At 41.6% G+C, this 24,633-nt stretch overlaps 2 protein-coding genes across 3 annotated transcripts in view; one reads left to right on the forward strand and one right to left on the reverse strand.

Moving 5' to 3' along the window:
* The window catches only part of SPATA9 (spermatogenesis associated 9), a 60,620-nt gene extending 49,201 nt beyond the window's left edge, over window positions 1-11,419 (reverse strand). For both annotated transcript variants that reach the window (XM_070373156.1, XM_070373157.1), the window contains exon 1: window positions 11,305-11,419. The gene's annotated coding sequence lies outside the window, so the exon portion shown is untranslated. The remainder of the gene's footprint in view (window positions 1-11,304) is intronic.
* The window catches only part of RHOBTB3 (Rho related BTB domain containing 3), a 58,736-nt gene continuing 44,577 nt past the window's right edge, over window positions 10,475-24,633 (forward strand). The window contains exons 1-3 of the mRNA XM_070373155.1: window positions 10,475-11,185; window positions 11,343-11,568; window positions 16,432-16,618. Of these exons, the coding sequence (XP_070229256.1) occupies window positions 11,184-11,185; window positions 11,343-11,568; window positions 16,432-16,618 (415 nt within the window). The 5' untranslated portion in view covers window positions 10,475-11,183. The remainder of the gene's footprint in view (window positions 11,186-11,342; window positions 11,569-16,431; window positions 16,619-24,633) is intronic.

Below are 24,633 nucleotides of genomic sequence, written 5' to 3' on the forward strand. Positions count from 1 at the left end.
ATAGGATACTGAAAGAGGAACTCCCGAGGTCAGTAGGTGCCCAATATGCTACTGGAGATGAGTGGAGAAATAACTCCAGAAAGAATGAAGGGATGGAGTCAAAGCAAAAACAATACCCAGCTGTGGATGTGACTGGTGATAGAAGCAAGGTCCGATGCTGTAAAGAGCAATATTGCATAGGAACCTGGAATGTCAGGTCCATGAATCAAGGCAAATTGGAAGTGGTCAAACAAGAGATGGCAAGAGTGAATGTCGACGTTCTAGGAATCAGCAAACTGAAATGGACTGGAATGGGTGAATTTAACTCAGATGACCATTATATCTACTACCAGGGACACGAATCCCTCAGAAGAAATGGAGTAGCCATCATGGTCAACAAAAGAGTCCGTAATGCAGTACTTGGATGCAATCTCAAAAACGACAGAATGATCTCTGTTCGTTTCCAAGGCAAATCATTCAATATCACAGTAATCCAAGTCTATGCCCCAACCAGTAATGCTGAAGAAGCTGAAGAGCAGGCATAGTAAAAGCCAAAAACCCAGGTTTCTTTGAAGTTCAAACCTTTGAAAAGGGCTGGTAAGAGAGAGGCTATCCTGATTCCAAGAAATATACGTTCTGGCATTTTTAAAGCAACATTTTAACTGAAAACAGAACAATTGTTTGAAAAACATGATTGGGGACAATAACACAGATGAACAGATATGTTCAAACAAACACAAAAATGAACATCTTAGACCTTTTCTGAAAGAGCTTACAGTAGTTGGCTTTTGTATATACATGGTACGGATTCTCACTTCAGCTTCTCCAAACAGAATGAATGATATTGCAGCCTTGTAGTTTACAAGAGATCCAAAAATTTAGAAGAAAACTGCTGACTGTTTCTCTGAGAAGAGTTATCCAGATAATAAAAAGAGGAACATCAACTTTTCTCAAGACTGAGGGTATGGTTACTGACTCTGCTACCTGACTTTGCTTGCATTACTTATGTGGAGTACTGCAAGCTCTGGTGGTTTAAAAAAAAAGAAAAAGCTAATCTTGAATTCTGTGATTTTTGTGTAAATTTGCAAACGTTTATCTTTCATTAGATTAGTTAGTACAATACAAATACATTTTTTACTGGGCTGATTTCTAGGCAAGTAGGTCTGCGGTTTATCTATGTTACCTTCTCCTATCTCGCCCTTACTTCCTCTCTCACAGCCGCCCTTGCAGCACCAGCTAGCCCAGCATCCTGTCCTGCTTCCTGGCAGACCAGGACTCCACTGTGATATCCTAAGCTTCCTCTGTAAGACACAGACTCAGACGCCAGACCAGTAGTCTCTAAACTTTTTGACTGAGCATCCTATTGTAAGAATTTTGAGTATACCCCCAATATCTTTATAAATGACAAGCATCAGTTCAGTTCAGTTCAGTCACTCAGTCGTGTCCAACTCTTTGCGACCCCATGAATCGCAGCAAGCTAGGCCTCCCTGTCCATCACCAACTCCTGGAGTTCACTCAAACTCATGTGCATCGACTCGGTGATGCCATCCAGCCATCTCATCCTCTGTCGTCCCCTTCTCCTCCTGCCCCAATCCCTCCCAGCATCAGAGTCTTTTCCAATGAGTCAACTCTTTGCATGAGGTGGCCAAAGTACTAGAGTTTCAGTTTTAGCATGTATTACTGTTAATATATTGTGACCACAGTAAAACACATTGAAATGGAAAATTTTCAATAGATGAGATAAGGATAAAGTAAATCACATTAAAAAAAACTTTTTAAAATGTATTACTAATAATTCAAAATATATTTTTCTCTAGAATGTTATTGCCAACAAATCTTTTATGGAGAATAACAATTGAATATGCTTAATGAAAAAACTAAGATCATGGCATCCGGTCCCATCACTTGATGGCAGGTCGAAGGGGAAAAAGTGACATCACTTTGCCAACAAAGGGCAAGGCAATCAAAGCTCTTCGCATGAGGTGGCCAAAGTACTGGAGTTTCAGCTTTAGCATCATTCCTTCCAAAGAAATCCCAGGGCTGGTTGGATCTCCTTGCAGTCCAAGGGACTCTCAAGAGTCTTCTCCAACACCACAGTTCAAAAGCATCAATTCTTCGGTGCTCAGCCTTTTTCACAGTCCAACTCTCACATCCATACATGACCACTGGAAAAACCATAGCCTTGACTAGACGGACCTTTGTTGGCAAAGTAATGTCTCTGCTTTTCAATATGCCCTCTAGGTTGGTCATAACTTTTCTTCCAAGGAGTAAGCGTCTTTTAATTTTATGGCTGCAGTCACCATCTGCAGTGATTTTGGAGCCCCAAAAAACAAAGTCTGACACTGTTTCCACTGTTTCCCCATCTATTTCCCATGAAGTGATGGGACCAGATGCCATGATCTTCGTTTTCTGAATGTTGAGCTTTAAGCCAACTTTTTTGCTCTCCATTTTCACTTTCATCAAGAGACTTTTTAGTTCCTCTTCACTTTCTGCCATAAGGGTGGTGTCATCTGCATAGCTGAGGTTATTGATATCTCTCCTGGCAATCTTGATTCCAGCTTGTGTTTCTTCCAGTCCAGCGTTTCTCATGATGTACTCTGCATATAGGTTAAATAAACAGGGTGACAATATACAGCCTTGACGTACTCCTTTTCCTATTTAGAACCAGTCTGTTGTTCCATGTCCAGTTCTAACTGTTGCTTCCTGACCTGCATACAGATTTCTCAAGAGGCAGGTCAGGTGGTCTGGTATTCCCATGTCTTTCAGAATTTTCCACAGTTTATTGTGATCCACACAGTCAAAGGCTTTGGCATAGTCAATAAAGCAGAAATAGATGTTTTTCTGGAACTCTCTTGCTTTTTCCATGATCCAGCAGATGCTGGCAATTTGATCTCTGGTTCCTCTGCCTTTTCTAAAACCAGCTTGAACATCAGGAAGTTCACAGTTCACATATTGCTGAAGCCTGGCTTGGAGAATTTTGAGCATTACTTTACTTGCATGTGAGATGACCATCTTACCTAATGTTATTCAAATGGTTTAAAAAAACCTATAAGATAACCAGAGTTTTTATAGGTTACATGTATTTTCAATCACAAAACACAGAGTGGGTGAGGGGTTGCTAACTGGAGCTAGTTATTTGAGTTTGAATCACAGCTCCCGGAGTCTCACTATTTGTATAGCTGTGGGCAAGTAAATTAGCCTCTCTATGCTATAATTTTCTCTCCTGTAAATTAGGATTAGAACCTACTTGATAGGGTTATTTAAAAGTCAATATTTATAAAGCACTTAATATATCTGGCATATGATGTGACATGTATGTGTGCTTAGTCGTGTCCGACTCTTTGCAACCCAATGGACTGCAGCCCACCAGGCTCCTCAGTACATAGAATTTGGACCAGGCAAGAATACTGGAGTGGATTGCCATTTCCTCCTCCAGGGAATCTTGCCGACCCAGGAATCGAACCCGCATCCCCTTGTCTTCTGCATTGGCAGGCAAATTCGTTGCTATTGAGCCACCTGGGAAGCCCCCTGTCTGGCATATATTAACTGTTATTTAAGTGTATTAAGAAATATAGAGAGAATTCTCATGCCCTGCTACTGGGAGTGTAATACTTAAAACCACTTTTAAAATCAGTTGGGTACTATCTACCAAAATTAGAGGTAGACTTACCCTGTGATCTAGCATATGCACCAAGATACTATATTTTAAAACAAGAGTAGTCTTTGGTGGCTTTGCTTGACAGTTCAGTTCAGTTGCTCAGTCGTGTCTGACTCTTTGCAGCCCCAAGGACTGCAGCATGCCAGGCTTCCCTGTCCATCACAAACTTCCGGAGTTTGCTCAAACTCATGTCCATAAGTCGGTGATGCCATCCAACCATCTCATCCTCTGTCATCCCTGTCTCCTCCTGCTTTCAATCTTTCCCAGCACTAGAGTCTTTTCCAAGGAGTCAGCTCTTCGCATCAGGCTTTGCTTGGAATAGGCTAAAACTAGAAATAACCCACACGGGCATCTAAAATGGAATGGATAGGTAAATAGTAATTTATATATCCACCGGATGCTATTTAGCAATAAAAAGGAATAATAGGGACAAACCACAGCTACAACAACATAAATAAATCTTACAAATGAAGATGAGCACAAGAACCAAGACACAAAAGAGTATATAGAGTGTATAGAGTATATATATAAGACTCAACTTATATACCCACTCCAGTGTTCTTGCCTGGAGAATCCCAGGGATGGGGGAGCCTGGTGGGCTGCTGTCTATGGGGTCACACAGAGTCGGACACGACTGAAGCGACTTAGCAGCAGCAGCAGCAACTTACATAAAGTTGAGCAACAAGAAAAACCAGAATATCAGCTTAGGAATGCACGTATAGATAGTAAAACTGTAAGGAAAAATAAACAAATAGTCATCACAAAAATCAGGCTCATGATTCTAAGAAAAAGAATGGAACTGTAACTGAGAAGGGGCAGCTGTGAGTTGGGGGCAGTGTGTGTGTGTGCACCCTTGCACGAGTGCTGATAACGCTCCACTTTCTGCACCGGGAGATTGCTTAGGAATGCTTACTTTATAATTATTTATTAACTACATGCATTGGTATTATGCACTTTTCTGTATGTGCTATATTTTACAGTGAAGAAGCATTTTTAAAAACTGCTATACAAGTTTTGTTTTCACAAAATTAACCTTAGTTTCTGGCTCCAGCTTCTTTGCTGGGAAAACTGCTTATGAGAAATACCTCAAATGAATTCCATGTGGTTGCTCTCACTGTAAGCTTGGAATCTTTCCTTTCTTAAACAGTTTTTTTTTTGTTGTTTTTTTTTTTAAGTCTAAGTAACTCACTCACAGAAGTTTTGCATAAAATAAAGTTTGTTTTTTTTAAGTCAATTGTTGAAAATACCATCATAAGTTGTATTAGAGAAAGAATATCTCTCTACTATAGCTTTCCTTTAGTGGCTCACAGAACTGTCATTTTTAAAATGTATTTCATTACTGAAACACAATCTAGTAAATACCACACTGAAACAGAATCTACTCAACACCATAACATGAGACATATTGAAAACATCTGTGCTTTTTGTTTAACATTATAGTAAACTTCCCACATTGTGTAACATGTTCCAATACTGGTGTCTTTAGGTCTTTAGCAATGTTTTATATTCACTCAAGGTATTTGCTATCAAAGGAATGCAGTATTTCCCCCTCATTTGTGTTCCATGTGTTGCTGGGAATAACACTTATCTTCACAATAAGAAAACTATTTTCCCAGTGATATGTTGCTTTTTGACTTTTTAAGGAAGCTCCGAAAAGACTTCATAGCACTTATAATTGGTGAATTTTCTTTAAAGTATTGCTTGAATCGTTCATTCCTTAAACATTTTAGAAATATCATTGAGCTTTATCTTCAAGTTTGGATGTCCAGTTTTTAGTTCATTTCAGTCGCTCAGGCGTGTCCTACTCTTTTCGACTCCATGGACTGCAGCACGCCAGGCCTCCCTGTCCATCACCAACTCCCAGAGGTTTCTCAAACTCATGTCCATTAAGTTGGTGATGCCATCCAGCCATCTTGTCCTCTGTCCTCCCCTTCTCCTCCTGCCTTCAATCTTTCCCAGCGTCTTTTCAAATGAGTCAGTTCTTCGAATCAGGTGGCCAAAGTATTGGTTTCAGCTTCTGCATCAGTCCTTCCAATGAACACCCAGGACTGATCTCCTTCAGGATGGACTGGTTGGATCTCCTTGCAGTCTGAGGGACTCTCAAGAGTCTTCTCCAACACTACAGTTCAAAAACTGGACTTTAAAAGTCCAGTTTTTAAGTGATTAGCTAATTGTGATAGGGCTTCCCTCGTAGCTCAGCTGGTAAAGAATCTACCTCCAATGCAGGAGACTCCAGTTGGATTCCTAGGTCAGAAAGATCCTCTGGAGAAGGAATAGGCTACCCATTCCAGTATTCTTGGGCTTTTCTGGTGGTTCAGACAGTAAAGAATCTGCCTGCAATGCAGGAGACCTGGGTTTGATCCCTGGGTTGGGAAGATCCCCTGGAGAAGGGAACAGCTACCCACTCCAGTATTCTGGCCTGGAGAATTCCATGGACAGAGGAGCCTGATGGGCTACAGTCCATGGGGATCACAAAGAGTCAGACATGACTGAGTGACTTTCACTTTCACTCAGAACATTATCTATTAACTGTAATACATCCTTCAGATGAAGATGTTAGCAAAAGTAACTATAAATCCATGCCTAAAACAGTTTTTAAAAATTTACTTTTAATTGGAGAATAATTCCTTCACAATGCTGTGTTGGTTTCTGCTGTAACAATGTGAATGAGCCATCAGTAAACATACACCCCCTCCCTCCCACCCACCCCGCTAGGTTGTCAGAGCACCGGGCAGAACTCCCTGTGGTACACAGCAACTTCCCACTACCTGTCTATTTTACACAGGATGGTGTATCTACGTCAAGGCTACTCTCTCAGTTCGTCTCACCCTCTCCTTCCTCTGCTGTGTCCACGGTCCATTCTCTAAGTCTGTTAAAGCAGTTTTTAATGATTATTGCCAACTGATTGTCAATCTGATTAGTCATTAGTTTTTCACCTTACCATGTGACTCCCAGAGAGTGCCCGATATGTCAGCTCAGTCCATTGTGTTTGCCCGTTCTTGCATTATTAACATTGTCTCCATTGATCCATGCTGCAATAGTTTACTTAAATGTCATCTATAAATCCATTTAGTCAGATACAGAAACTGCAACATGTGGCAATATGTTACAGATACATATGTATATCTATGGGTGATTCATATTGATGTTTGGCAGAAACCAATACAATTCTGTAAAGCATTTATCCTTCAGTTAAAAAACCATATAAAAAAGTGAACAAAGGAGAGAGTCTTCCCCTCTCCCACTGTGTGCTGAGGTGCTCCCACCCTCTCCCTGGAACACCCTGAATGCCTGCCCACTTTGGGATCAAATGGGGGTGCCACCACCAACCCTCACATTAAATATCAGCAGAGCTTAATTTCTTTCCTTTTTTTGGGGGGGGGGTAAAAAATAAATGTTTGAAGATAAAAATTCAAATACCTTTTCTGGAATCTCAGGGGTCGATGCTGGCTCCCCACTTTGGAGATGCATCTTACACTCATATGTGGTTATATTTTATCTCAGGATAAGATCATCTATCTGAATGAATATGAAATGATGGCATGCCAGCCAGGAAAACAAAAACATACTGTTAAGGCTGTAGGTCCTTCCTTATCTGTGTGTTCTGCAGTGACCTTGAGGTTGGAGGACATAGATAATCCAATTTGTTACACACTGGCAAAAGTGAAAACAAACAAACCCTTAATGCTACTAATGAGGGAAACTACAAATATATAAACCCAATAAAAATTGTACATAAAAGAGAAATGATTATTTAAAAGGTAGTCTTTAAGATAATTATGAAAAAAAGTCTTTAAGATATTGGGAAATGGACCATCAGTGATACTGTGTGACTAGCTCCTATAATAACTGACCCCAAAATATCTGGTTTAATTCAATAAAGATCTATTTTCTCACTCAGAGTACAGTGCATGCCATGAGGAGGCTCTGCTGTAACTAATAATTCAGAGACTCAGATTGCTTCCAAGCTGCAGATCAGACACAGTCAAGCACATGGCTTCAAGGTTGACCTGCCTTCATCCAGTTGGGAGATAGCCAAATGAAAAAACATGGAGATGGTACACCCCTTAACTGCTCAGGAGGGATCATATTCCACTAGTGAGAATTAATCTCATGGCCCTGCTGCTGCTGCTGCTAAGTCGCTTCAGTCATGTCCATCTGTGTGTGACCCCAGAGACGGCAGCCCACCAGGCTCCCTCATCCCTGCGATTCTCCAGGCAAGAACACCGGAGTGGGTTGCCATTTCCTTCTCCAATACATCAAAGTGAAAAGTGAAAGTGAAGTCGCTCAGTCGTGAAGTTGCTCAGTCGTGTCCAACTCTGTGCGACCCCAGAGACGGCAGCCCACCGGGCTCCCCCGTCCCTGCGATTCTCCAGGCAAGAACACTGGAGTGGGTTGCCATGCATTCTCCAATGCATGAAAGTGAAAAGTGTGAAGTCGCTCAGTCGTGTCAGACTCCTAGCGACCCCATGGACTGCAGCTCACCAGGCTCCTCCATCCATGGGATTTTCCAGGCAAGAGTACTGGAGTGGGGTGCCATTGCCTTCTCCGAATCTCATGGCCCTATCTACATGCAAAAACTCTGGGACATGTCCTTTTTCTATGGCGCCTGGAAGAGAAAATGGGTTTGGTGAGCATCCAGCTAGTCTTTGTCAAATAAACAGAGTTGGTCTAGGGATTCCAAGGTTGTAACTTGGGTATCACCAAGTCTGACTTTGGAAATCTCTTGGGTAGCCTCTACCACTCTCATTTCTGCCTGCTGTAATGAAGGCATCAGAACACCAGCACTAATTTTAGCTCTTGCTGTTCCCTGAATAAGCCATGATCATCCGCATCTCTACATCTTTGCATGTGATTTGCATATAAGGTCTGTCCGTTCTTTCTAGTATTTCTAACCTCCCCTTCTTCCCAAGCTAGCAGGCTTCTCCTCCTCTTCTAAGACCTAAGACAGTGCTTACTTCCTCCATGCACTTCTCTCTGATGACATAGAAGGCACAGATCTCTTCTTAACATTTACTGAACTTTATCTTTGTACTTTGTTCCTACCTGTATTACTGAATGCATAAACCTGCATGATAATTTTTAAGGAACAAGTACATTTTCAAAAGGATCAGACGCACCAATATTCATAACACAGTGACCATTAATAATAGATTTAGCTTCTCAAGAATAAGGACTGGGTCTTATGTATCTTAATATCTCTCATGTGTACCAGCACTGGCCTGGCTTACATACTCAATAACTGAGGAAAAACTGAATGCTGTCTGCCAGGTTCCAGCAACTTCCCAGCTTCCCAACCCTTCCTGCCCCTTTCCAGCAACTCTAACTCTCTCTGCCTTGTGGTAAAATGCATTAAACACAACATTTACCTTTGCCACCATTTAAAAATGCACATTTTCATATGCACCTTGTTTGCAATAGTTCTTTTCACATTTTCATCTTACAAAACAGAAAATCTACACTCATTGAACTCCGAATTTTCCTCTTCCAGAAGCCCCCTTAAAACCAGCATTCTGCTTTCTAAGAGTCTAACTACCTGAGATATCTCTTGTAAGTAGAATGATGCAGTCTTTGTCTTTCTATGACTAGCTTATTGCCCTCAAGATTCATTCATGTTGCAACATGTGACAGGATTTCCCTATTTTCTTAGACAGAATAATATTTCTTTCTATGTATATACCACATTTTCTATATCCATTCAACCATTCCGATGTCTTTGCTTTTGACTTGGGGTTACTGGCGGCGATTGATGACCCATGAGAAAAGATGATCTTGTATTATTTTGGGGTGCTTCTAGAGACTAAAAGAGAAACTATACTGGGTGCAAAGGAAAATATGATTTTTAAACATCAGTGACTTACATAAAGAATGCCCCCTCATTATACCCTATCTGAGCATGAGAAACTATTAAACCCCTTTCAACTGAGCAGCCGGGGCCCACAATAAAAAGCTGCTTACATTCCAAACGCCTCTCACCCTGGGGTTTTCACTGCCCTACTCAGCACCTCCTGTTTCATAGCCTCAAAATAGCTCTGTTGAGAAAAGAAACAGCAACATTTTAAAGTAGGGCAAAATAAATAAAGGGATAAACAAGAACTCTTTCAACACGGAGCACTTGCGAGAATTTTCCTGTTTATGGAGAGGCAGAGCCCCAGAGTAAACTCTGGCTCCTCTTCGAATCCAGTGGATTCCAGTGTTCACTTGCATCGAGGAATTTGAGGCCCTTTGGGGACACTGACAGCCTTTAGTTCAAGGCGTTATCATGAAAGAATCTAAAGTATCCTTGCATTAGCACGATCGTTATTTTTTCAGCTGGCCTGAGGAGCTATTATTAAACATGTAGCCATAATGCGTACCGAAAAATCCCCCACGTAAGCTCGCATTTGGTCTGTAAACACGTTAAACAACCTCACGCGTAACGACTTCCTACAGCTATCACAATCAGAACCTCAACACTTAAACAAAACAAAACAAAATCCTCCGGCTTTTGGTCAAAAAAGATGCCAAATATAGCTTGAAGTAGTAAATAATCCTCCCGGCAAGCGACGATCGCGAATTAATCGGTGCGTGAACAAAGAACCCTTTCTGCACTACGATGAATGTTGCCTTTCTTTTTTTTCTCCAAGTATGATTGTAGAAAACAGCTGTACTACATGTTGACAAATGACCAAGCGGCAGACTTGGTAAAAACACTTTTGGTCAAGGCCAAGAAGGGGGGAGGGAAAAAAAGGGGGGGGCTGCTGGAGCGGCCACGGGGCTGGATTCCCTGGCTTCCCTTACCTTTTTTTTTTTCCCCTAGTCTTTAGGGAGCAGGGGCCGCAACCGCCCATCACCACACCCCGCCTCCCCCCCACCCCTTTCCCCGGCTCGGCTCCGGTTACAGCCTTTCGAGTTGAACAAACTTGCTGCAGGCGGATTGGTGACCGGGAGCTCTCGGGCCGGGACGTCGTATTTATTAATTTATATTCCGCGGCGCCCCGCGCGGGCCGTTCCTTTGTATCCGGCCCGCCGCCGCCGCCGCTGCCCCGGCTCGGGGGGGAGCCTCAGCGGGGAGCGAAGCCCCCGCGTCCGCCCGAAGACCCCCCCCTCCCCAGCTCCAAGGCCGGCACGTGCGGCTGCCGCCCGGCCCGCAGAGAGGGGCGGAGGCCCGGCTTCTCCCCCACCCGCCGCTGAGCCAGAAGCAAGAGGCGCGGCTGCGGGCCGCCCGGCCGGGAAAGCGCGGCGCCCGGCGAGTCTCCGCGGCGGCGGCGGGGGCCCGGCAGCGGGAACGGCGGGTCCCCCCGCCCCGGGATGCGCCCCGGCACTTCCTGACTGGCTGGCGGCGCGCACGCGGCCCCCGGAGCTCGCTCGCCCGCCCGCTCTGCGTCGGCCGCGCCGCGCTGGAGGCGCGCGAGGAGGGGGAGACGCGGCCCGGGATGAGCTGATTGCTGGGGGGGCGCGCGCGGTGGTGGTGGGGGGCGGAAACCACGCCGCCGCCTGGCCCCTGCAGGCCGCGAGGAGCCGACCTTTCTCCGCGTCGCCGCCCGGCCCCGGGGGACTGGAGATCATGTACGTACGCGTCGGGGGCCCGCTCTGGTCTCCAGCCCCGGCGCGTGCCGTGCGCCCCACCCCGGGCCCGGGGGGCTCTCGCGCGCCCGTCCTCGCCGCGCGCTGTCCCCCGCGCTCACCACGCGCCTCTTCTCCCCCCCGGTCTCGGCCGCCTTAGGTCCATTCACATCGTGGCGCTGGGGAACGAGGGGGACGCGTTCCACCAGGACAGCCGGCCGTCGGGGCTCATCCGCGCCTACCTGGGGAGAAGCCCGCTGGTCTCCGGGGACGAGAGCAGCTTGTTGCTGAGCGCGAGCGGCGCGGCCGCGCGGCCCGTGTTCACCGAGTATCAGGCCAGCGCGTTTGGGAACGTCAAGCTGGTGGTCCACGACTGTCCCGTCTGGGTAAGGGGGCTGACGGAGCTTTCCTTTTCTTTCTTTTCTCCCCCCGCCTCCCCTTTCATGAATGTCAACGTCCGGGTCACCGGGGGAGAGTTTTTTTTTTTTTTTTTTTTTTTTAACATTTTGGGGAAAGTCTTTGGTCCTTCGTTTCAGGGGCAGGGGCCAGCCTAATCAAAGAACACTCTTAGAAGGAAAAAAAAAAAAAGCCCCAGTGAGAATGTGAAGCACTTAGGCGTACGTTTCACGATTGTGGGTTGTCTCTTGGTTAAGACAGCTGATCCTTAAATGTCCCAACCCCAAGGGACGCGGGTCACTAAGTTTCACCAGCAGAGAGCAGTGTTTTTTTTTGTTTGTTTGTTTGTTTGTTTGTTTTTCATGCCTATCCTGTGTGGATGATATAGTAATATGAGTGTTCTAAAAATAAAGATCTCTGAAAGCTCAACAGAGCCAAAATACATTTCACTGGGGGCCAGCTCAGAAATAGGACCCCTGGAAGGGATGGGGAAAGTCAGGGACTGAGAATTAAATTTAAACGACTCGTTTATAGCACTTTGAAAAAATTTTTAATTAGTTTTTAATTTTAATAGTGCAGATGTTACTGATATATTTAGCCATTTCTTTTTCCTGACCCGTAAATCAGAAATATTACTGATAATATTTTGGGACTTGAAAAAAGCTTTAAAATTTGCGATGATTAGAAGAAATTGTAATGAAGTTGATAAATGCTAGTCTAATTCTTGAGTGATAAAAGAAGAAAGAAATCCACACCCTGATGGTATAAATGCTTTTCAGTACACAGTAGCATCCAGAATGTGTTCATGGAATCTTATTTCAAAGTTTCTGAGTCTTTACTCGTATAGAGTCTACATTGCAGCTAAGTGTTCTATTTTATAACAGAAGAAGGTTTAAGGTTTGAAAAAAATACAGGTTATCCTTATGTGAGATTTACATTTAAACCACAGTTTAAAAAAAGTGAAATAGGGACTATAGGCTATACCTATACAAAGATAGGATACACCTTTCCAAAGAAATGTATAAAATGTCCGTAAAAGCATTTCTTATGTGGATTTCCATATTTACAGAAAGGAAAGATCACTTGTCCAAATAAATTTTCAGCTAAAAAGTAAATTTATGTTAGTAGACTAAAATAAATGAAAAACAGGCCTTTTCAGTCTAACAGGGAGGCTGTTAAACTCCTAATTATGACATTGATGATGCTGATCATAAGAAGCATGGGTAGAGAACTTACTGGCTGGAGTCCATGCAAGCAAATGAAACCCTTCTTCCCCTTTGATCATTTCATTGTGAAAAATCTTACAATCTAAAAACTTACTGTGTCTATACTCAGTTGGAACAAATATTGAGTGAAGAGAGTAACTAAATGTAGGGGAAATAAAATAAGCTGAATTAGGATGTTAGGATGACCTTTTCTGGTTTTTTTGTTGTTGTTATTGTTGTTTTGAGCAGTTAACTCCTGTTGATGTTATTATTAATAATTTAACAAAAAGCAGTACTTGTGATCCCATGGATTGTAGTAAATGAAACCTTCCAAATCAGTTAAAATTAACCTTTGTTGTCTAGATTTTTGATTGTTACGTTTTATTATTCTAATCACCTTTGTTTGGTTAGACTCTGGCCCTTTTAAAGGCATTGAGTTTGTATGTAACCAGGCACAGTTTTCTGGGTTATAATGGTCTTCAGGCATAGTAGAATGTGTTTGTAGAGCTACTCTTTATAAGATGCTTTTCTTCTCTAGGTGGTAAGTAAAAGCCCATTGGAGGTATGAACGTTGATTGTATTCATCAGCTGGTATTTGACATGTACTGAATTAGAATATTAAACACAGCAAAGCAGATAGAGCACAAGTTTTGCTATCAAAAGGACCTGATTTCAGATCCTCACCTTGGTACTTAGTGGCTGTGTTCCTGGGTAAAGTCACTCATCCTCTTTTGGCCTTATTTTCCCTGTGTGTAAAATAAACATAATAGTCACCCCTCCACCCCCTGCTAGAGCTATGCCAAAGAGTAAATGAGAGAATAGTGTAAAGTTCTTAGCATCCAGACTGGAATGTAGTAAATACTTAAAAGTGGTAGTATTTATCACAACTTTAACATAGCCATGTATTGCTTACACTAAGCAAAGGTAAAGTTTTCCTACATATCATTCAAGATTTACACACAAGTACACAGAGGCAGCTTGTTAGTACTTAGCATTAATAGATGCTGTATTGCAGCCCCACAACCAAGTAGAATGGAATTGTTGTTTCACTGTAAAAATTCAGATTCTTTTTAAAAGATCAGTTCCATTCCCCAACTGTGGCTCCAAGCCTCGTGTTGCATAACTAGCCTGAGGAAATCCTGGAACTGATTTATGAGGGTTGGGAGAATTTGATTTCCTTCGTATTTCTAGAAATCAGTGGAACATTTTCTCTTTGAGATGGTTTGAAGAAATGTGGCGTTGTTTCCTTGGAGTTAGAATGAGATAGTTGTGCTCCTCTTTCCTGGGTTTCTTCTGTAGGTCTGCTGCCCTGCTCTGGATCTTTGCCATTTATACTTGGCACTTTAAATAAATGAGTTTCAAATTCATTTTATGTAGCTTATTATTTATTAATAGTATGTCTCTCAAATCCACATTTAAAAAAAAATTTATTTCATTTCTAGATCTTTTCCTGTTTACCAGAAATATTCCATAAAAAGCCATGAGGTAATATATGCACACATTTCTTCTGCAGGGTTTGAAGCTCTGATTTGCATTTAAAAATAAAATTAGTTATAGTCTTTATATCCTCAATACCACAGAGTTAATGAAGCCAAAACCCATTTCCTCATAATATTTTCCCTTAAATGTCTCCTTTTTCCTTCTTCACCTCTCCAGTATTCTGGAATTTTGAACCATTTGGAATGCAAAGAGCAGCTCCTTTTGATTTGTTCTCTCAGAGTTAGATGGCTGCTTGATATTGCTCCCACTTCTTTCGTTTGTTCGTCCCACTCATCTGACTTTGTCCTCTTTCTTTACTGTACTCCCATACCCTGTTGTACTTACACACTTTGAGCTTGAATACTATAACAGATACAGTTGGAACTGAATGGGTTTTGTGGTTTGGGATTGGAAATTAGCATAGAGCTCTGCTGGGAAGCTTTCACATTTTCTTGATCTGTGTCCCATTCCACTTTTCCCTCTTCTTACATCCTCCACGATATTCAAGGTTTTGCCTTTGCTGTTTGTAGCCCCATGGTTGGCCTCTTTTTTTTCTGTTTTCGTTTTTAAGTCTTCCTCTAAAAACGCTGTGTCCGTCCCACTTTGAGTAAGGTATTCATATCTAAAAATTCTGTCGTTCGTGTCACTGAGTATACTTTTGGAAACGGGCAGGTTGCGAGGGTGCAGGGAACTGGGAGAGGCTTGGCCAGGGCATGGGGGTGTGCTGGTTAGAAGAAACTCTGCCAAAGGGCATTGCCGTGACCCTTCTCCAGAATTTTCTAGCAGAATAAAAGCTCTGTCACAGTTGATTGAAACCCTGTTTTGAACTCATTCTTCAAAGTGCAAACTTTCATAGGCCAACAGTTTTTTGGACTTGTGAGCCACATCTAGCTATTTTCTTACTCTAGCTTTATTATGTCCTAAGAATACACACCAAAGGCCACATGAAAGGACAAATAATGATTAATAGTTAACCAGAACGGAAGAAGGAGGCTGTTTATGCATATTTAGCAATGGTTTTAAGGTACATACAGATACTTTTCTTACACCGCTATTCATGCAATAACTTTAAAAAATTATTTTTAAAATATCAGAGTGCAAAGTTTTATCCTTAAAAACTTTATAGGGTCCATAATAAGTTACTTTTGGCCTTAATTCTAAATATAAATATTATTAATGTGTGTGCTCTGTCACTCAGTCTTTGGGACCCCATGAACTGTAGCTCACCAGGCTCTGTCCATAGGATTTCCCAGACAAGAATATTGGAGCAAGTTGCCATTTCCTCCCCAAGGGGATCTTTCCAACCCAAGAATCAAACTGATGTCTCCTGCGTTGGCTGGTGGGTTTTTTACCGCTGTGCCACCTGGGAAGCCTGAATATTATTAACTGTGGTCCAGAATAAAGATTTCAAAACTGGAAAGGTTTAACCTGGATTTTTAATTGATAGGAGGAAAATACATGAATTGCAAGTATATTCCTTACCATGTTAACATCTTAAAATACACACCATCTTTTCATGAAAGCATAAAAAGCACCTCTCCCTGCCCCATTCTCCTCCCTTAAACCACTATATATATGTAGTACTGTCCAAAGAATGGATAAAGTCGAAAGATATATATGAAATTTGTGTGTGTGTGTATATATATATATATATAAAATACATGGAGCTCCATGGCATTCACAGTAATTATAATCCAGAACACTGAACAATCCTGCACTAACTGGGTCACAGAAAATCCTCTGAAGCTTCCTTACTCACACTGATGCTCTTGTATCTAAAATGCAAGTGTTACGTTTTTGAAACTATAGGTGATAAAACTGTGGCATAATTTTAAAACAAAGTGCTTATTTTTAAGTACAGGTGTTGAAAGAGGTTGCTTATTTCATCAGAGTCTCAGGGATCCTCTAGGTCCTGTTTTACCACTACATAGCTCTCCAGGCTAAATGAATATAAAAAAATTGAAGAGTTGATTGACTTCAAACATTTTAAATTTCATGTAGTTACTTTTTAAAAACTAAATTTTTATTTATTTTTCATTTTTGTTCTTTTTATTGTTGGTAATTTTTTAATTAAAATGTAGCAAAAAATGAAACTAATATGTTACAGTTTATTTCATGATGAATTTGAAGATAGGCAGACTGAAGATTGCTCTTTACATTTTGGTTTAGGACATTTTTGACAGTGATTGGTATACCTCTCGAAATCTAATTGGAGGTGCGGACATCATTGTGATCAAATACAATGTAAACGACAAGTTTTCATTCCATGAAGTGAAGGATAATTATATTCCAGTGATAAAACGAGCATTAAATTCAGTTCCAGTAATCATTGCTGCTGTTGGTACAAGACAAAATGGTAAGTAGTTTTCTTTTATATGAGAGTGCAGGTGCCATGATAATTTTGAAAAGCATTATTTATTGATGATTAGTAATGTGTTTTTTTTTTTTTTAAAGCAAAATGATTGGGTTCAAATTACCAGCTGTCATCTCTTTATCATTGGCTATGATAATGAGAGGTCAAACATAAGTATCACAAACTACTGTGATTCTCATGGGTACAAGGTTTTCTTTTAAACTGTTCTTCTACAGAAGTGAAGTATCAGTATCAGTTCTGTGACCCCATGGACTGCAGCACGCTAGGCCTCCCTGTCCATCACCAACTCCTGGAGTTTACTCAAACTCATGTCCATTGAGTCGATGATGCTATCCCACCCTCTCACCCTCTGTCATTCCCTTCTCCTCCCACCTTCAATCTTTCCCAGCATCAGGGTCTTTTCCAATGAGTTAGCTCTTCGCATCAGGTGGCCAAAGTATTGGAGTTTCAGCTTCAACATCGGTCCTTCCAATGAATATTCAGGACTGATCTCCTTTAGGATGGACTGGTTGGATCTCCTTGCAGTCCAAGGGACCCTCAAGAGTCTTCTCCAACACCACAATTCAAAAGAATCATTTCTTCGACACTCAGCTTTCTTCATGGTCCAACTCTCACATCCATACGTGACTACTGGAAAAACCATAGCTTTGACTAGATGGACCTTTGTTGGCAAAGTAATGTCTCTGCTTTTTAATATGCTGTCTAGGTTGGTCATAGCTTTTCTTCCAAGGAGCGAGTGTCTTTTAATTTCATGGCTGCAGTCACCATCTGCAGTGACTTTGGAGCCCCAAAAAATAAAGTCTGTCACTGTTTTCACTGTTTCCCCATCTATTTGCCATAAAGTGATGGGACCGGATGCCATGATCTTAGTTTTCTGAAGTAAAGGAAGTCAGTCATTGTGTTCTTTTTGATATGGGAGAGTTATTGGCTTGACACTAAGCCCTGGAAAACTGTTTTTGATAATCTAAGGGACTATTCAGTTGGGAAAGATAAATTGTCCCCATAAGGATGTGGGGGTTGAGAGCTGAGTTTTAGGCAGGTATGCAGTGAATGAGCTGAATATTGACACCACCACCTTGAGAGTATTGGTGACTCCGTAGCTGGAGGATTGGTGTGCTTCAGTCTGCTTCAGTAGTTGCTGCTGTGCATACCGTTGTCAAATTATCTCGGGGTCAACTCAAAATTCTCTTTGAATTGATGGTGTTTTCTAGTTCTTAAGGATTATTTCCTCAGTAAAACTGTCTTTAAAATTCTGTTTTTATTCATTTTTTCTTCTTTTTTATTGAAGTATAGCAAAATAAAGGACATTAGACTTCACTAATTTTAGAGCACAGTTTATTGCATTTTTACATATGTGTGCACCTATACAGCCATCTCATACAGATCAAGATACATAGAACTTTTGCCTCATTCCAGAAGCCTCTCTTGCCCCTACCCAGAGATAACTGCTGTTCTGACTTCTAACATCATAAGTTAGTTTTACCTATTCCTGACCCTCATACAAATGGAATTATACAATATGCAGTGTCTTGTGTTTGACTAATTTCAGTTAGTGGGATACTTTTGAGATTCATGCATGAAGAACTTATCTGTAATTTATTCTTTTTATTGCTGTGTATTGTCCCATTGTATGAGTACACCAGGGTTTTTCTCTGCATTCTTTTAATGATGCTTAGGTAGATTTCTGGGAGGATTTTTGGGTCACATGGTAGATATGTGTTTAGCATTAGTAGATATGAATAAAGCAGGCTTGACCCTTCTTGGACCCCACATCCCCTCTACTTCCCTAACCTTCTTTTTATTGCTGTCACGGTTCTTGAACCAGTCATCCACACTTCCTGAGTCCACTTCCTGACTTCCCATTCATTCTTGAGTCCACTACAGTCTGACTTGACTTTCGCAATGACGCTGGGTTTGTTTTCACTCAGGGCTGCCAATTATATGCCTGTCACCCAATTTAATTGACGTTTTAATAACAATCTTCCCTTTGAAGTTATTCAAACACACCTCTCTCTCCACTCAGCAAAAGCTACTTTTTCTCTTCCTGGTTGTTGTAATTCTCTGTCATATTTCCTGGCTCCCTGAGCCTCCCTCACACATCTGCACCAAGTCAGTCCATCCTGTGGCTGTTGCCCAGGGTCCCATCCTTTTCTTCACCTCTTCTTGCCGTTTCCTCTGACCTGAACCTGCTAATCTGGTGTCCTCACTTCCCCTGCAGTGACACGGTGATTACCCAGTCTCTTTCTCTGGCTCCAGTCTCTCTCCTGACCCATGTTTCCACAGATACCTTCCTCTTTCCACTGAGTTCCCCAATCTTTTTTTTTTTTAATGTATTTTTTTCATTGAAGTATAATTGCTTTACAGAATTTTGCTGTTTTCTGTCAAACCTCAACATGAATCACCCACAGGTATACATGTGGCCCCACCCTCTTGAACCTCCCTCCCATCTCCCTCCCATCCCACGCCTCTAGGTTGATGCAGAGCCCCTGTTTGAGTTTCCTGAGCCATGCAGCAAATTCCCGTTGGCTGTCTATTTTACATATGGTAAAGTAAGTTTCCATGTTACTCTTGGCCGTACATCACCCTCTCCTCCCCTCTCCCCATGTCCATAAGTCTGTTCTCTATGTCTGTTTCTCCACTGCTGCCCTGTAAATAAGTTCTTCAGTACCATTTTTCTAGATTCCGTATATATGTGTTAGAATTCGATGTCTATCTTTCTCTTTCTGAATAACTTCACTCTGTGTAATAGGTTCCAGGTTCATCCACCTCATCAGAACTGACTCAAATGTGTTCCATTTTATGGCTGAGTAGTATTTCATTGTGTATATGTACCACAACCTCTTTATCCATTCATCTGTTGATGGACATGCAGGTTGCTTCCATGTTCTAGCTGTTGTAAATAGTGCTGCAGTGAACGATGGAATACATGTGTCTTTTTCAATTTTGGTTTCCTCAGGGTATATGCCTAGGAGTGCTGGGTCATATGGTGGTTTTATTCCTAGTTTTTTAAGGAATCTCCATACCATCTTCCATAGTGGCTGTATCAATTTATATTCCCACCAACAGTGCAAGATCTTTCCGTTTTCACCACACCCCTCCAGCATTAATTGTCTGTAGACTTTTTGATGAGGGCCATTCTGACAGGTATGAGGTGATACCTCATTGTAGTTTTGATTTGCATTTCTCTAATAATGAGCGATGTTGAGCATCTTTTCATGTGTTTGTTAGCCATCTGTATGTCTTCTTTGGAGAAATGTCTGTTTAGGTCTTTTTCCCACTTTTTGATTGGATTGTTTGTTTTTCTGGCATTGATTTGTATGAGCTGCTTGTATATTTTGGAAATTAATCCTTTGTCAGTTGTTTAATTTGCTATTATTTTCCCCCATTCTGAGGGTTGTCTTTTCACCTTGCTTATAGTTCCATTTGCTGTGCAAAAGCTTTTAAGTTAAATCAGGTCCCACTAGTTTACTTTTGTTTTTATTTCCGTTACTCTAGGGGGCGAGTCATAGAGGATCTTGCTTTGATTTATGTGATCGAGTGTTCTGCCTTTGTTTTCCTCTGAGAGTTTTATAGTTTCTGATCTTACATTTAGGTCTTTGATCCATTTTGAGTTTATCTTTGTGTATGGTGTTAAGAAGTGTTCTGATTTCATTCTGAGTTCCCCAATCTTGATAAATGATGCCAAACCTGTCTGTTCACCACACTAGAATCACCTAAGCAGTCTTTCTTTCCTGTTCCGCATATCCAATTGACTCAGAAGCTGTTTTGATTTATATTTTAAGTAAACCTCAAACTCATCATCTTTACTGAATTTCAGATCCTGGTGATTTAATTATCTGTCAGAAGGACTTTCTTTTTGGTCTAAATGGGCAATTCCAAATTTTGTAGGATTTGAGATCTGTACAATTGTAGAGGTTCTTTGTAAGGAAAAAAAAACTACAAAGTAACAGACATACATGTATACAAATGAATGTTTATTCAGAATGTGAAAAGACAGCCAAAGAAATTACAACTCCAAAAAAGCTGTCAAATACCACAGACATTAAAAAAAAGTTTCTTTTATTTAAAAACCTGACACTTCTCTAACTTTTCTTATATTTTTTTGGCTGCAGATTCTTTGATCAAGTCTTCACATGATAACCACTTTCTGAGATTTTCTGTAGAGCAAAAAGAATGATAATTGTTTTTTTTTTTTTTGGTGCTGGCACCACGGTTTGTGTTGTGTTTGCTTGCCTCTCAGCTCCACCTCTTTGTGTCCTGATGCTGGACTAGTCTGCACTGTGGGTGGAAGAAGCATTCCTGAAGGCCGTGCATGTACCGAGACAGCTCGCAAGCACTTACAAGGAAGTGACTACAGACCACAAATAGTATCTCACTAAACCTAAATTTAAATTCCTCTTTAGCAGCATCCTAAAAATGTCCACAGCTACTCCACAGCTGCCTGATGCAAGGTGAAGTGAGGTGGACTGGAAGGAGGCCTGTGTCTTCACCAGACATGGACAGACCATCTCATTTTGCATATTTTACAAAAGCACATGTCATGTGAAAGAACCCAAAGGCCAGGTTTCTCCCAGGACTTTGGAAACAGGCCATAAGGAAGGGCTTTGAAGCTTAGGCTTGCTGGTAAATCAGCCTCTGGTCAATTTTTCCTGCTTGGCTTCTTTCTGAAATAAATTCTCTCAGAATAACCATCCTAGAATATGTCAGATCATAATACTCAATCCTTTCAATTGTCTAGAAACTTTCATCTTTTTTTTTCCATTTGCAAAATTTCAAACCTAAGAACTTGACAAGAATGGGACAGTAAGCTCCAGAAATTAAAAACACACACCTTTTTTGTTTGAACCATTTGATGGTAAATTGTAAACATTATGGAATTTCTTCAATCCTGATTAATTAAGCATGTCTCTTCTAAGAACAGAACCATCTTCCTATTAACCACAAGGCAACCATCACACAAGAAATATACTATTACCTGTTACATTATTATTTAAAATATAACCCATATTCACATTTTCCCATGTATTCTAATTTTTTCTTTTTTTAAAAAATTCAGTATGAAATTAAGGACTGTGTTTGCATTTAGTTCTCATGACTCCCTGGTCTCTTAATTCAGAACAGTTCCCAGTTTCCTAGCCGGTTTTTTTTTGGAGGGGGGCGGGAGGAATATCTTTCATGACACTGACATTATTAATAAGAATCCAAACCCGTTATTTTGCATGATCCCTTCAGTTGTGATCACTGGGGTTGCAAAATAGTGATTTCCTATCATTCCTTCTTCATTTATTAGTTGGCACGCTACTGTAAGTAGAGTGGGGCTTCCCTTGTGGCTCAGCTGGCAAAAAGTCCGCCCACAATGTGGGAGACCTGGGTTTGATCCCTGGGTTGGGAAGATCCCCTGGAGAAGGGAAAGGCTACCCACTCCAGTATTCTGGCCTGGAGAATCCCATGGACTGTAGAGTCCATGGGGTCGCAAAGTGCTGGACACGACTGAGTGGCGTTCACTATCACTATCGCTACTCTAAGTGCGATAAAAGTCCCTTTTCTCTGCTCCTGCGTCTTTCTTTGAAATCATTATGAAAAATTCATGGGTTGGTTATTTAAATTCAATGTTTCAGAATCTATTCTTCTCATTATGCTTTCTGATACTCCAGGTACCCCCCATTTGCGTCTTCACACTTGCTCCGGTTAATTCTTGGGTCCTTCCTCCTCCTGGTATAGAAGGATGTGCAGGCTCACCTTAGACCTGCCCTGCCCTAGGCCACTTGGGTGCCCTTGGACTGATCCTCGCCCCGCTTCGTGAAGCAGTGAGCAGTTCCATGTTGCTGCAGGGCACGAGGTACCCCCTGTCCTCTGAGCCTCCAGGTTCCTCTTTGGTCCTGTGCTCGCCACCTGCATCCTCTCAGGGACCCCGAGTTTATGGTCCTATAAGAGTCTCTCCCCTAATTTTTCAGTGTTGCCATAGGTTCACCTCCCTTTTTCTCTTCTCTCTCCACCCCTCCCCCCCATCTCTCTCCTTCCCTTCCATCCCACCCCCCATTTCATGATTTCTGTGGTTTGGCAGGAAGAGGAGATTGCAGTGTGGGATTAGCTTGTCCTCTTGAAAGTGGAAGTGACGTGTTCCTTTTCTCACATTCAGGCCTCCGCATGCACCGTGTTGTACCGTATAGAGTACCCCTCTGCACAGCCCATCTTGTCCGCATACTGAATTTGTCCTTAGCCTGGAAATTGTTCCCTCTTCTGCGAGGCCCTCCCCCGTCCCCCAGGCAGAGTTAATTTCTCCTCTGTTCCTATGGTGATTTCATACACCTTTATTTCAGTACTTATTATAATGGTCCGCAATCGTTGTCTGCCTGGGCTCGGTTGACAATGAGTTTCAGTTATCTGTGTATCTTTATTACCCTGCTATCTGAGGTGCGGTGGCTGCTCAAAAAACGTTTGTTCAACGCATGAATGAATGGCTTTATGAATGATGTATACAGACGTGAAAAATCATTTTCACTAACAGGGTGAAATTAATTTCCCATGTGAAATGTGATCGCAAGGTAATTACAAAGCTAAAGCTGGCTCTTTGGTTCAAGGACATGGATTGTTCCTCCTTCCTGGAATATTCCTCCCTCCTGGAATCCCTTGCAGTCCAGTGAAACAGTGCTGAGTGTTCTGTAACTCCTTTCTCCAGCTGCTTTAAGAACAAGTTCAGCAAGTACAGTCAGTCTCATCTCTTTGCTTTGTTATACGTGTTTTGACAAGCTTGACTGTGTGTGTGGGTCTTCATCGTACTTGGCTCTGAATAAATCTTTGGCTTTTATTAAATATTGAATTTGTCTTTAAAGTAGAAATTTTTTTTCCAAACTTGGCAAAGGTGTATTCATAGCCTTAAGCTCCTAAAAGCAGGCATCCTGTCTTGTCTTTTTGAAGCTCTGACAGAACCTAGTACATTGCTAGGCTGGAATTCCTAAAAAGATTTCTAATACTCTCAAGCACTGGCAACATTGTAAGCATCATCCTGAAAGAAAGTGAAAGTGAAGTTGCTCAGTGGTGTCCGACTCTTTGCGACCCCATGGACTGTAGCCTACCAGGCTCCTCCGTCCATGGAATTTTCCAGGCAAGGGTCCTGGAGTGGGTTGCCATATCAGTTCTCAAAGCCACTCTTTTGAAAGAGATGCCATTCATCTTAATTCCAGAGTTACATTGTGTTTGCTTTGAAAAAAAATTAGACCTTTTGTGATAGTACCTTGAAAGATAATATATAAGGGGAGAGAAAAGACTACAGTGTTTACTGGAAATGTAACACTGATTCCCAGAGTTCCAGGACTCTTGAGCAAGGCTCAGTAGGAGTGAGTCCTGAAGAAAGCACTGCAGTTTAAAATGGTTTGGGGTCTCCTGATTGTTGCTGATGAAATGCTAAATGTTGGTTTATTTAATTCATAAACATTTTGCTGATTCTCCTACCTAATATGTAATGGCTAGACATTTTTTCCTCTTGGGTGCAAGTGAACAAAAAGCAATGTCTTCTGTGACATAGAGGAGATGTACGATTGGACATTAGGAGATACTTTCTAGGTTGGTAAGATGCTTGTGACTACACATGAAGGAAAACCCCGCTCAGCTGGCTTAGGCCTGACACTAACTGGATTTTTCCCTCAAACCAAGATTGTTTCCTCACAATTATTTTACATTATGCTCGCTATTTTTTCACTCAAAATGGTACTGATTTTATTTTTGTCCCAAAATAATGTTTAATAAGATGATCTGCCTACCCACCCCATTCCATCAATATAAGGAGAGCTTTGTAGACATGAGAAGATCTCTGTCTTCAGAGAGTCAAAGGCCCTGTTTATGATGGGTTTGTGAAGAATGTGAAATGCCAGTGTGTTCTTTTTCAAGATAGGCTAACTTGTGTATGATAACTTTATTTGCTCTGAACCTGATATGATCTTAGAAAAAAAAAGTGCAAAAACTCAGACTAGACTTATTATTTATTGCATACTTTAGCG

Source organism: Bos mutus, chromosome 7 (genome assembly GCF_027580195.1).
Source record: "Bos mutus isolate GX-2022 chromosome 7, NWIPB_WYAK_1.1, whole genome shotgun sequence".
In the NCBI taxonomy this organism is placed as follows: Eukaryota; Metazoa; Chordata; class Mammalia; order Artiodactyla; family Bovidae; genus Bos; species Bos mutus.